The following is a 13,783-nucleotide window of genomic DNA, read 5'->3' as shown; positions in this document are numbered from 1 at the left end:
ATTGCCCCGAGGCGGGCAGGGATGGATTGCCCTCAGCCGGCATAGACACAGCGGGCAGGGATGATCCTGCTCAGACGAGGCGGACATCGCCCTCAGCTGGTATCGCCCTAACGAAGGGCAGGAATCTCTCTCAACCGCGGCGTGACCGCCCTAAAGCGGGCAGGGACGGATCCCCCTCGCCCGGGGCGGGATCGCCCTCAGTCGGGCTGAGAATCTGTGTCAGCCGCCATCGCCCTAAGGTGGGCGGGGATCCCCCTCAGCCAGGATCGCGCCCCGGCCTGGCGGCATCGCCCTCAGCCAGGATCGCCCTCAGAACACAGAAAATCCCCCATAAACACACAATCTAAGTGCAGATAATTCGTTTATTGAAGTCCAAATTTACAACGGAAGTTTACAACTTTTTTTTTTTCTTTCCCCAAAACAAAAGCTTTGTTTGAATTTAGGAAGAATAAATGTTTGTTTTTGTTTTTTTTAAATAATGTACAGACTATATCTCTTAAATAAGTTAATATCTTTGAAAAAAGAGCAATATGTTCCTTTTTTTAATGTTGCAGTGCAACTTACGACTTACACGTCTGTGCAATGTACCATGAGGTATATGCCCAGTGAGCAACACACAGTGAAGTTTTCCATTCATAAATTTTCATTGTAGACACACAAAAAGTTAACAAGTTATTAATCTGTGATAGAAAACGCAGCCGGTTACAGTAATTCACACAGAACTCATCTGGAAAGAGGGAAAAAAGAAACCTAATGTTCATTGCCTATAGAAACTATTGGATTATCTCTCAACATAGACAAGTATAAAATTAAAAATACTGTTGTGAAACTGAAGAAATACTGTGTTATCCAGGGGTTGAAACCTTGTTTGACCTGTATTAGTCTAGAACCATTGGTTTTCTCTCTGTAGCATCCACGAGCTGAGGGATTTACTGTGGTACTGATGGAGCATCTGCTCATCAAAGCATTAAGCAGGATGGGCACTATAGAAAAGTTGCAGAATGCTCAAAAATGTACAACTCCAGCATTTCCCTGGCATGGACAGGTGGTTTTCCATTGCCTCTCAGTTCATCTCCCAGCTGATAGAAAAACAAGGCTGAAACATGGAAGATTACTCGTATTTGAAGCTTGACACTTCAAACTTCTCAAGATGGCTCTAAAATACTTATTTTTCTTAATGACAGAAAACATATATTTATTTAAGAAAGAATCATCCACAATATAACTTCGTGATAAATAACAGTTCTGCCTCTAATACATATATACATAACTGCTTGTAAACAAAAATGCCCACAGGTCATGGAGTCTCCATGATTTTTTTACAAGGCGCTATAGATTTTTATTGATTTTTTCTTTTTTTGTTATTGAAAACAGTCCTAGTGAAAGTTTGGTTTATAACCTCCTATTGCTACAGAAACAGTAAGAATGTTTATATTTACAAACAAAAAAAGACCATGGAGACCCCATAGCATTATTTGCCAAAGATTTGAAGTTGGTGGGGTTTGCAAAATACACGTTGTCAGCACGTTGGACAGGTTGAACACCAGCAGTAAAATACTCCAGTGCTTTGGTGTTTCAACCCCTGAATATACAAAGACATTACTACAGCCTACTTCACAGTTTAATGCAAGTAAAGTGCAAGCCATAGTACAAGGGTGTCATACATTTCCATACATGTAAGCATTATCTAAAAAAGGCTCTGTACAAGGTTTATTAGCTAGTAGTAACCTAGATGGAAGTCACCTATGGCCCAGCAATTAATGGTCTTACAAGGATATTGTCTTTGTAATACAGTATGTGTCAAATGTAAAACATTTATTAATACTAGTGCATTTCTCTTACATCCTAACCTGTTTTCTCATCAGATTTTTAAGCTGAAATCCTTGTTTCTCAGTAAAACAGAAGTCTTAACTGGTAACAGGGTCTTACTGGTGTTTTGGCCAGCGAACATAGTTTGTTAAGATGCATTTGTTATGTGGTTGCTAGTGAAAAAATGCAATAGTTAATATGTATCATGTGACAGCCTTAGTTAATCTGCAGCATTCGGACAGACACATTTACTGTTAGTAAAAAGATCTGTATTGATACCCTCACCAATGCCTGAGGATGAACAATATTCTAGAAATGTGAGGACAGAAGCTACAGGGCTTAGCTGGTCAAACAGCAGGTTGTCAATGTATTTGATCATTTTTACAACATTGCTTTCTTTCAAATACTGCTCACACAGTGGCATTAATGCTTAAAGTCCCTAACTGTCACTTCTACCACATGTATATTCCTGATAAAAATAAAGATATATCTGTCTGGCCTGCATTAAGAGTGAATATGGTTCTTTTCCTGAAGGCAGTTTCTGTCTGAATTATTTAAATATTTTTATTAAGAGGAGGTCCCAGTAGTATATCACCTGTCTTCAAACCTGATAAAAATTTAAACAATATTATTTATAAACCTCCTTCTGGAGTAGTAGTATAACCCGTAAAATATAGAAAATAAGCTTTAAAACATGTTTCTTTTTCTGTTAGTTATATCCAGAGTGGAGTGTTCCCTGCCCACATGTTAGAGAGTGGAACTGATCAGAAACATCACATTTCACTTGTGTGTAACGGGAGCAAAGAAAATAACTATCAACACCAAGTAAGGAAATACAACTTACTAGTTTTGGTTTAAATAGCCATGAAATTTCCATACAACAGCTGATAGGGCTCTGGTGTGATTTTCAGAAGGGATTTTCAGATTTGTGCCCACTTAACACCCATCAAGAGCCTCAGCCTTGAGGCTCTGTGAATTCACATTACACAGTGTGAATTCATCTGAGAGAGGAGATGGAGGACCCTTCCCCACAGCATCCTGCCTGGGAAACCTACCCTGAGCCTCAGCTTTAGTGAGGGAAACATCCTGGAAGAAAAAGAGCTTTTTAATACTGAATATAAACTAATAGCTAATAGTGCTTCTCCAGTCTTTCCTGCTATTACCCATTTTTTTTGTCCTAGTGGAAAATAAACATCCTTTGGCAACAGGGAAGGTGATGTGCTGTGGCCCAAGGCAAGTAGTATATGGAAAATCTACCATGGAAAACCTGTGCCCTTCTGGCTGCCCTAAAGCACCATTTCCCTACTGTGAAAACTGAGGAGAGGATAAAATCCTTTGGGAGACCCAGGCAACTGAGAATTATTTCTCTAACATGAAATGTGGGGAAGCCAGGTGTGCCCTGAATGGGGTTCAGGCTGGGGCCCAGCAATACAGACAGGCCTGTGCTCTCTTCCTAAAGGAATCTCCCTAGGATTGGCTCTGGGGACTGTCAGAACCTCTGTAGAGACACAAGACTTGCTTTACTGACAGATTGAGTGTTTAAAGCATAATTCAATTCCCTGGGGGCAATCTCTAGCTCAGGGGCAGCTGGCAGGCATTGATTGCAGAGGGGGCTGGGTTTGTTGTGCTTTAGCCAAGGGTCATTTTACACAAACCATCTTTGAAGGACTTTGTTCCCCACTGCACCAAGGGTTTGTATAAACTGTTGGTGAATTGTCACAAAATAGCTCTGCTGTCTCTCCTCAAGGATCAACAGGCCCCAGCTATATCACCTTGGACATAAATACTGCTATTTCTGGCAGAAAGAATGCTTTTATCACTTCAGAAGACAGTAAGAGCACATGAGGAAAGAATATGGCAAATAAAGTTTGTGATAATCTTGGCCTGATTTGCATTACTTGGGACAAAGATAAGAATCTTCTTTGTTCTCCTCAGATTTCTGTTGAGTTAAACAATTTCTACCAGATTCTTCATTTTTCTCCCAGAGGTCCTATTAACATTTAAAGTGAAATCTCCTAAAGGTCAGCAGAAGAATTGTACCATTTTTGAGGAGGCTGAGCCCTTCCCAGAGCCACTGTAAAGGAGCTCCTTCAAAGGTACCTGTGCTGTCCTTCACAGGACCTTGGAGAAGGAGCAGTAACTGCTGAGAGGAGGGAGAGGGGGCTTAACTGGCCGTGTACAACTCTCTGCAGCACTCATTTCTTGTTCCTTGGAAAAAGCCAGTGGAGCACCACATTCCCAGCTCAAAAGGGAGCAGCCAGAGTTGAATGTACTGATAACAACCCCCTCCTCCTCCTCCTCTGATTTTTGTTCATGTCAATTACAGGAAGCTCAGGGTAGTTTTCACTTAAAGTAATGAAAGCAAGAAAAATAGTCTTGGTTCTCTCAGGAAGTGATGCCGAGAGAGCTGTTAAGACACTTTCAAAGATCTGACATGTCACTGAATACAGAACAGTATTAAAAAAGGAGGGGAATCAGTAGCTCAGGGGGAGCATTAAATCAGTTGTAATGAAAAATAGCCAGAACAAAAAGACTCAGCTTGTGGAGTGTCAGAGAAAGTGTATAGGCTGAGATATTTTACCTGGAGGAATTCTGAATGAAGACGCTAACTTTAATAAGATTCAGTTAAATAGAGCACATTCAAACAACATTTCCATGTTGTTGTATATGTTAAAAACCAAGTTTTACCTGAGAATTCAGACAGGAAAACTGGTAAATTAATAAATCTATTGTACAGGTGCTATTTATTTCCCTTGAGGAACTCAACAGCCAAGCCTTGTTCTTTTCCTACTTAAAAATATGGCATCAAAACGACCACAACAATTCCTGCTGCTTTGTACTGTGTGTTTAAGTACCTGTTGGTCCAGGAGAATTGGATGTACTTTAATACACAAGCAGGATTTGGTGCATGAATTTTTAAATACATTCTCTGTATTGCACTTTGCATTCCAGTGAGTTCAAAGGTGGTGAAAATCCAAATAATTGTGCTGTGGTGACTGTGCACATCCCTCTCTGCAGTCCATTTAGATTGGAACCGACATCCAGAAGGAAGAACCCATGGCTGAGAGGGAAGGGCTGCAGGGCGGGGTTCAGTAAATGTGCCAGGAGAATGACAAGTTCTTGTGGAATGGCTTCCAAATGCCAGCTGACATTTGTGAAAGAATAAAGTCTTTGTATTGCTTAATTTAGCAATTAGATTTTGCTTGCTCTAAGGCACAAGCAATGCCAGACAAATGGTTCAGACTTTTCTCCCAGTTAATCTTAAGCCCATTAGAGGGAATTTCTCCAGTGTATCTCATCTCATTTCATCTCATGAATCTCCTGGACAATTTATTTGGCCTATTCAGTGCAAATCACATTTGCTGAGAGCTGCTCTGCAAGAGCAGAATGCAGACTCACAATTCCAAGAATTTCAGAAAAGATGATCTCATGACACTGAAAGATTTTTAAAGATAAGCTGAGCAAAAGTGTGAACTCTCTACTATTTATCTCATCTATTCATATTACAGAAATTGTATTTAAACTTAAAACAGAGATGATCTGTTTTCCCTACTATTTGTGTCATTTCTGAGAAATCTGTCTTCCCAATTATGTTTCTCATTTTCAGCTGTATCTCTAAGTAGTATTCTCTGCTTACTTGTGACTTCACTGAATTTGCCAAGTTATGTCTTGAGTGATGAAGCAGTGGCATTTGAAATCCTTTTGGAAAGCTATTTGGAAACAATATAGATATTTTAATTATGAAAGCCCAAACCATCTTTTGGGTTTGAAACAATAGGCATATTTAAATTTCTTTAGGAATTTAGACAGTTCAATCTATGTAACTATTTCTGTGACCATCCCATCACTGCTTGCATGTATAATATGAATTAATTTCTAAATGGATTCTATAATTTATACTGTTGCTCACTGAAAATGAAGGAATGAAATTAAGCCTGGAAAGAAAGGAGGAGGCAAAGGAAAGGTGTTTTTAATTTTGTCTTTGTTTCTCACTATGCAATGGTATTTTAAATTGTTAATAAATAAATTTACCCCAAGTCAGGTTTGTTTTGCCTACAATAACCACCAGCAGGTGATCTCCCTGTCTTTGTCTCAACCCAGGAGCTTTCCTGTGGCAATTTTCCCCTCCTGTCCAGCCAAGGTCAGCCCCCCTCAACTGCTCTGTGGAGACAGAACTCAACACCCAGGACACCTTCACCTGGTCTGGCTTTGGAATAATGAAATCTCTTCCTGGACACTAGGACCTCACTGAGATGACATTTTTTCCTCTATTATACTGAACTGCATGAATTTTACAGTCCTTGATGGATGAGAGACAATTAGGTTTATCTTGTGAAAAAATGATCAGTGAAATCTGTTTCAGTGAAATGACATCAGCTGTATTCACATCCCCTTCATTCTGCCTTTTAGAACTATTCTACAGGCAGAGACAAAGCAAACTGTGAATGGCTTTGAAATCTATGTTCAGTAGCATTCAGAGCAATCTTTTTCCCCCCCCCAAGAATACAAGTATTTTCCCCAAAATCTGATTCTTCCAAACCATTCTCACCCAGTCAAGGGAGTGAAATCCACTGTGTGACTTGTGTGTCTTCCCAAACCAATCAATACCGATTGGTTTTTGAACGATGTTTTGAATAACTTCACCCACTTGCAAGTGTACTGCTAGCAGTTAAAAATTATTGCCAGACATTACATAATTTTGAATTATTAACTCAGCTATAGATGTCAGTGTATCAGAGAATGTAATTGATTAGTTCAGGAGGTTTTTTTAGCTTCATTCCCATGCTTTTTTTTGAATTTTATGACTCACAGTCATGTGTCACTTAAATTCACAGTGAAGAAACGATGAAAACCTGCAGTATGTACCTTACTCAGTGCAGATTTCTTTTTTCTTTCACCATGAAATACTTCAAATCCTATTAAAACCTATTTAAGTTGCAGCATTAGTGAACAACCAATATTGTTCTACTCGTATCTTACCTCTGTGCCAAACCTGCTTGCTCGTGTTCCTTCGTTGAAAGGCAGGCACAGCACGTTACAAACACAGTATTTAAATGGCATGTACAGAGTGCCCATAGGGCCAGACTGGGATCTATTTCTTAGATGTACAGTGTACATTTTAAGGCACACTATAGGGATTGAGTTTACATTTTGATAACTCTGTCCTTTTATTTGCAAAGATGGTCACTACCTGGAAATGTTGCAAAAATAAATGTTCATCGCTAAGAGTGGCCAATGTATTCATGTCTTCATTTTTATATTTTTTCTCAAGAAAAAATGTGTGAAAATGTGAACTTTAGGGAATTTTAAAAGGAAATGTCAACTACCATGTTACATTTTATATACATAGATATGTATTTATATATATCTAAATATATAAAATGATTGCAGGAGCTCATACTATAAGCTGAGTTTTAGTACAGTACTTTAAATATACTGGTATTTATTTTCAGTTACACTTCTGCACCGCTTCTTCCTAATGCAGAGCTTGATACGGACATTGGTTGATAATAGCAAACAAAAAAATTCATAAAGAATATTATTGTCTTCTCATGCAATGTAGTAGGCATCCTGTGGCACTATTCTCTTACCCAAGTATTTACAGTACTGCTGAGTACCTTAAATTCACCAGGGTTTGTCTGCCTGCCTCTGTCAGGCACCCAGCAGTGACCAGGCTGAGGCTCCTGTCACACGTGAGTCTCGATGAAGGAGTGTGTGTGTGTCAGCATTGGGGCTGAGCTTGCCAGTTCAGAGGCTCCGTTTTGAGACTTCCCAGCAGCACTGTACTCACAAATGTCCAGGAAAAACTCATAGTTCTTTAATTTCCAATCTTTGAACTTCTTGGATGTTAAGTTGGGATCGTCCAGAAGGCTGTTGATAACTGTGAGGTCCCCTTCCTTTGCCTGGCAAATTCCAGAAAGACATAGGACAGGTCAAAATGCAATTCTGTATTCCAGCACTTTATTTCTTCCTTAACTTTAATGCCAAGTGCCAGGAAAACTACTGTGGAAACTTTAATATTTACCTAAATTCAGGAACTATTACAGCATAAACTGTTTGACAGCTCAGTCTGTGCCACATGCTACAATTTGCCCACACAGAGTGCCAAATAATCTTTTTTTTTCCTTAAGATGGAACATACTTGCTTCAAAGGATTTTGAGTTTCTTTGAAACTTTATTTTAAAGCTGCAAAAAAAGCATTAAGAATAGAAACATAAAGAGATTAAGGACAAGGGAGAATGGCTTCGCACTGCCAGAAGGCAGGGTTAGCTGGGGTATTAGGAAGGAATTCCTGGCTGTGAGGGTGGGCAGGCCCTGGCACAGGTGCCCAGAGCAGCTGTGGCTGCCCCTGGATCCCTGGAAGTGCCCAAGGCCAGGTTGGACAGGGCTTGGAGCAACCTGGGATAGCAGAAGGCATCTCCTGCCATGGCAGGGGATGGAATTGGAAGGGCTGTAAGGTCCCTTCAACCCATCAGCATTCTGTGATGTACAATCAGGCTTTTCCTAATTTATATTCCTTGCATACAAATCAGGGATAAAGCCACACAAAATCAGGGATAAAGCCTTACTTTTAAAGTGCTCTTGAGGACTCGGATGTGGTGCAGCTTTTCATTGATCACTGGGTCGTTGCATCGCTTCACGAAGGACTTGCGGAACTCCTGCTTGGTGGAGGGACGCTGCTCTCCGAAAGCTGACAGACTGGCTTCCTCCAGAGTTCTGTAGAGCTCTTGCAGACCATCTGTGATTTCTTCAACTTCTTTTACGTTTTCTGAAAGGAAACAAAGAACCCTAACAACAAACCTGATCATTCAGAGGAAGTGTCTAATATCAGCAATACTGCGACTTCAGTACTTGTCGCTATAGGACACAAAAGAACACAAGCTCACCACTGTTCTCAAGGTAAAGGAAAAAAGGGACAGTTTATTTTCTGACTCTAACATTTATAGTTTTCCAAAAGTGACAGTGGATTGGAGGATGACAGTGGCTGGATGACCTCTCAATGCCACTGGTTGAACCAACAGTCTATCAACTCTCTCCTCCTCCATAAAGGAATGCAAAACAATGCGTTATTTACAGAAAGTGTGTGAGAAAGTTCACTACAAGAATGTCAACATCAGAAAGCTTAGAAAATCTTATAAAATCAAAGTGACAAGTACTATCTTAACCTATGACTCAGTTCTGCAGTGTTAGTTTTGATGAGACAAGAACATCATCCCAAAGCTCAATTTTTAGCGCTACATCCTGGCATTTCAAGTACAAACTCCTGTGTTTGCCAACATCCAGCACTTCAACCACAAAATCCTTGCTGAGAACAGTGGCAATACTGCTCTGGATTTTGAAGTGGAGCAGAATATCTCCGAGAGCTTACCTTCTGCACAGAAACTATTGTGCCTTCTAAGAGGGATCTTCTCATCCAGGCTGTCGTCGGTCCCCTCAATGGACTTCACGCGTCCCTTCCCGCGGACGTCTCTGTTCCGGGGGAGGCTTTGGCTGCGCGGTTTCTGGGGCCGCCCGTGGGAGCTGTGTCCCCTGGGGCATTCCACCAGAGGAAAAGGCCCATCCTGCTCAAAATTGTGGCGCCTCTGGACGGGCAGCGTGGCTTGTCTCCGTCTGTCCGGTGACATTCCGGGCCGGCCGCTGGCGTACTCCGCCTCCGGAGGGACGGTCTGGAGGAAATGGAGCCCTGAGCTGGTTAAGGGGGTCTCGATCAGGTCCTGCCACGAGCGCCGTTCTCGGTAGGGAGGCCGGCACCCCGAGGAGTGCGTGCTGCCCGCCGCCTCCGGCCGCGAGTCCTCGGCAGAGGACTGGGAATACGTGGATTCGCTGGAAAAGTGTCGGCCTTGTTTGGCTTCGGGGAATGGGCTTGAGGAATTCACCTGGAAAGATACAAAAACATCTGCCCGTGAGATGATGTGTTGAACAGACCCAAGGAAATGACTGCAGTGTAAAACACTCTATGATATCTAGCAATCAGATGGACTCATGGGTTGGATGGGTCATAACATGAACCACTGTAAACAGAAGAGAATTAGCAGTGACAACTTTTATACAAGTGCTCTTTCAACCACTCCCTATTCTTGTTTTGCACATTCTCTGCCCACAAGCAATTCCTGATGGAAAGAAAAGTGTAACACTGGTGCAGGTTTCCTGAAGATCCATCCAGCTTACACTCAGTGCAGCTGAGGACAGTGGAAGTCTCCAAAAGAAACCATAATTGCATTTCCTTTCTTTTTTTTTAGGGGCCAAACAGAAAAAAAAAACCAAAAAACAAACCCAAACAACAAAAACTTCAGCACCCAGGAAGATTTTTGGCTGGGGGACTGCTGAACTTGTGAAACTATTTGAATGAATTCTCTGGGTCTGTGTATAAATTTAATTCAAAACAAAGAGAAAGGCAAAAATGTGGAAAAACAGAAAGGGAGGGGCTTAACCTGTATCCCAGTTGATAAAACAGCATCACATGGGTGAAAATCAGTCTGAGCTTCACCCATGTGATGCTGTTGTCTCAGTCACTCTTTCTTTGGTTCTGGCTGTGTGAGGATCATGTCATTCACGCTGAAGAAAAATCTGAAAGAAAAATAGAGAACAGTCCTATCTGTGCTTGGAATCATAGAATAATTATCATAATTGCCTGTGTTTTGTCTAATAGAAATGTTCTATTTGCAATACTGTCATTACCATAGTATTGTATGCAATCTTGTTTAAAAAAAAAAACCCTTTCCTAGAAAGATTTGTTCTTCAAAAAAGATCTAAAACATTATTACTGGGTGAATATGAGTTGATCTTAATCTCTAGCATCCAGTATCCAATATTCATAATTGAAAACCAGTCTCAATTAATACAAACTATCCCATCCATCACATTCTTTTCACATTCTGCAGTGAAGGTAAAATTTGAATATTCTGTTCCTGTTATGATGCGTAGTTTCACCAATCCTACAAAAAAAGGTTATATTTCCAGTCTGGTGACAGATCTGTGTCAGGATACATTTACCTCTCCTTCCTTCCTAACTGATTTGCTATGGAAAAATCCAGGTCTTGGCTCATGAGGAGCAGCAGTAATTTCATTTTAACAACACATCCGGCTTTGTTCTGCCGCCTGTACGGCGTTTAAACATGCCAGGACCAGGGAAGAGCAAGCCAAGGCCCCCCAGAGCTGTTTTTGGTGGCCCTGGCACATGCAGGGGTGTGACTCACTGAGGGGGTGCGGTGGTAGGTGTCACACAGCGTGGAGGAGCCCTCCTGCTTCAGCGTCAGGGAGCCCTCGATGTCGTCCTGGTCGCTCTCGCTCCAGTAATCTGCTGACAAAGCATTCCAGGTCTCACTCGGGTGCTTTTCCACAACAAAGCAGATCCCACATTTTAGCAGCATTCTTCTAAGGCAAGGTAAACCTTCCCCAGGCACCTGCAGGGCTCAGCAGCCACTCAGGAAGGGGCTGGTGGGAAGGTCTGGCCCCTCAAACAGGGAAGCTCTGAATGATTTAGGGAAGGGTTACAGAAGGCAGCTCGGGCACCTGACTCCCACTGCACATAAAAACCAACTTCTGCTCACAGACTTTCACATAGAAACCTCATTCCAGATGCTGAAGTAGAGCCAAGCCTGAACACTTAATTTAATTGTGCATAACAGGTTCCACTGTGGGTGATGGGGGGAGGGCAAGGCTGGCACCTGAGCTCAGGAGGTGCAAACAAATATTGCTGAAGCACACATTGCCCCAGGTCTGCCGTGTCTGCACTGGTTTTATGGGCATGGACATCCTTGAGGGCTGGGATCTGGGAGATCACACCTCACCTTGAACCCCACATTCTCTTTATCACTAATTTTAAATATTTCCTAAAATTACTGCTCAGGATTTTATTTTCTTTGGTGGTGGCACCAATAAATGTAGTTTGAGGAAATATATTCTTATCAAAATTGATATTTGGAAAGATATGGCCATATGTTGCTAAAGAAGTCAGTTATGACCTCTCCAGCTTTATTGAAATACTGATTTGTACTGTCTGCTCTCTTCTCCTAATTATAACCACTGAGCATTACCTTCATCTGGGTGGATATCCTTGTCATCAGGTGTGTAACCAATTGCTGCGAGACCCAAACGATTCATCCATCTAACAGAACAATAAAAACGAGGAAGAGAGGTATTTAAAAGGAACATCTCATGTCAATCTGTAGGCATCCACATCCTTAACATCTGGAAAAGTCAGACACAACACCTAAAGAAAAAGGCTGTTAAACCCACGATTCAGGTGTGCTGGGTGGTCAATAACTGGGAGTAAAGGATTTATCACATTTATTCTGATTGCTATTTATTTCAAGAACTTGCCAAAATACTAGAAAATAAAATAGAATGATGATAATTATTGTCTAAAAACCTGTGTTGGGAAATGAGTTGTGTTAAACTTGTATCCTCAGAAAGCTAAAACAGCCTATGGCAGTTTGGTTATTTGTTAGTCTGGATTCACAGTGCTGGTGATATAAACACTTGGTGTTGTTGAGCTGTGATATCGACATTATTTTCCCTTAATTTGTTTAATACAGACTTTTGGGTTTCTAAAGTCTTGGTAAACTGCAAGTGCTTCAGTATTTGCATTTTGCATTGGATGTGCTGGTTCCTTTCTTTGTCCCCAAATTATTTAGTTTGATAGAAAATAGGATTCTTTACTTCCTTAGGGAAATATTATAGCTAATCTTGGGGAAAATACCTTTTGAGTTTTCTTTATGTAAGATTACTGGATGTTTACACAACATATAATTAAAAAACTAGGGGGAAAGGGAAATTAACACACAGAGGGAAAAGTCACTTCTTAATGTTCAGCAAATGGAAAATCAAGAATTATCTTATTTTCATCAACAAGGAGATATAACCAAAGAAAAAAGCCCTAATAGTGCCATCTATAATGCCTGGGATGTTTTGAACCATTCCCTTCCTCAGTGACTAAATTCTTAATTATCTAATTAATTTCCCAGAAAATTAATGTGAGAGTTTGTCTAGAAGCAGCTCTTTTTTTCTTTTCGAATACTTGCAACATCAAATTTGTTAATAATTATCTTCTTGGTTAATGAATATTATGACAAACCATCTTTCACAGGCCTCAAGTCAGACATTAGTGAACAGAACATGCAATATCAAAAGGACGAGTTGTTTTGCAGATCAAAACAAGAAAACTGTTCAGTGTCATTCTTTCCCACTTGTACTAGAGGAGAAAAAAAAGCTTTTAAGGACGTGTGTGACTGTTATTGTCCAGGAGAGTGGTGTGTGGGAGATGGGAGGCACAGCAAGGAGGCAGAAAATGAAGGAAGAGTGAACTCTGCACTAAAAATAGCTCAGAGTTCAGCAGTATTGATCCCCTGCTCCCAGCAATGATCCTCAGCTCTGATACTGGCACAGCCCTGACTCACTGAGGCCTGCACTGAGCCTGCCTGGATCTCATGGCTTCCCCAAGTAGCCAAAGGGGACCACAACGTTTGCTTCTTACAGGGAATCGTGAGAGGGTTTCATTTACTTGCAAAACTGTGAAAATAAAGAACTGTACAATCATATTGCTTTGCCTCTCAGTATTAAGCCAGAAGTCAGCAAACTGGAGATGAAAATGGAAATGATGATTAGTTTTCCCAAATACCAACTGCAGGCTTAGCACTGCTTACAGCCCTTGTTTGCATCAGCACATCAATAACTCATCTTTATCATGAGGGAAGTACATTTAAAATGAATTAACAGATTTACAGAATAGAGCTTTTGCACAGTGCTCTCCAGCATCATTTCCCTCAGCACACGGTGCCTGCATTGCCTGGTGTTTGCTGCCCTTGCAGGGCAGATCCTTCACTGCAGGACTGGCAGTGACATCACTCCCTGCTCCTTATCAGCATTTCTATTCCCCAGTTTTTCATCAGTTGTTCCCCAATTTCTGAACTCATTAGCACTGGAGCAAAATAGTTTCAGTCATACTTTGCCATATGCCTTTGGCAATTAAGCA

At 41.1% G+C, this 13,783-nt stretch overlaps 1 protein-coding gene across 2 annotated transcripts in view; it reads right to left on the bottom strand.

Moving 5' to 3' along the window:
* Positions 1 to 344: 344 nt before the first annotated feature.
* Positions 345 to 13,783, bottom strand: part of LOC129125755 (connector enhancer of kinase suppressor of ras 2-like) — a 175,980-nt gene continuing 162,541 nt past the window's right edge. The window contains exons 21-25 of one of the 2 annotated variants that reach the window (XM_077185925.1): positions 11,847 to 11,917; positions 11,007 to 11,110; positions 9,179 to 9,686; positions 8,379 to 8,578; positions 345 to 7,712 (exon numbers count right to left, since the gene is read on the bottom strand). In XM_077185925.1, coding sequence (XP_077042040.1) covers positions 7,497 to 7,712; positions 8,379 to 8,578; positions 9,179 to 9,686; positions 11,007 to 11,110; positions 11,847 to 11,917 — 1,099 coding nt within the window. In that variant the 3' untranslated portion in view covers positions 345 to 7,496. The remainder of the gene's footprint in view (positions 7,713 to 8,378; positions 8,579 to 9,178; positions 9,687 to 11,006; positions 11,111 to 11,846; positions 11,918 to 13,783) is intronic. The other variant, XM_077185926.1, reaches the window with a different exon arrangement.

Source organism: Agelaius phoeniceus, chromosome 14 (assembly GCF_051311805.1).
Source record: "Agelaius phoeniceus isolate bAgePho1 chromosome 14, bAgePho1.hap1, whole genome shotgun sequence".
In the NCBI taxonomy this organism is placed as follows: Eukaryota; Metazoa; Chordata; class Aves; order Passeriformes; family Icteridae; genus Agelaius; species Agelaius phoeniceus.
The sequence above is the reverse complement of the archived record's forward strand: the minus strand, read 5'-3'. Positions and strand labels throughout refer to the sequence as shown.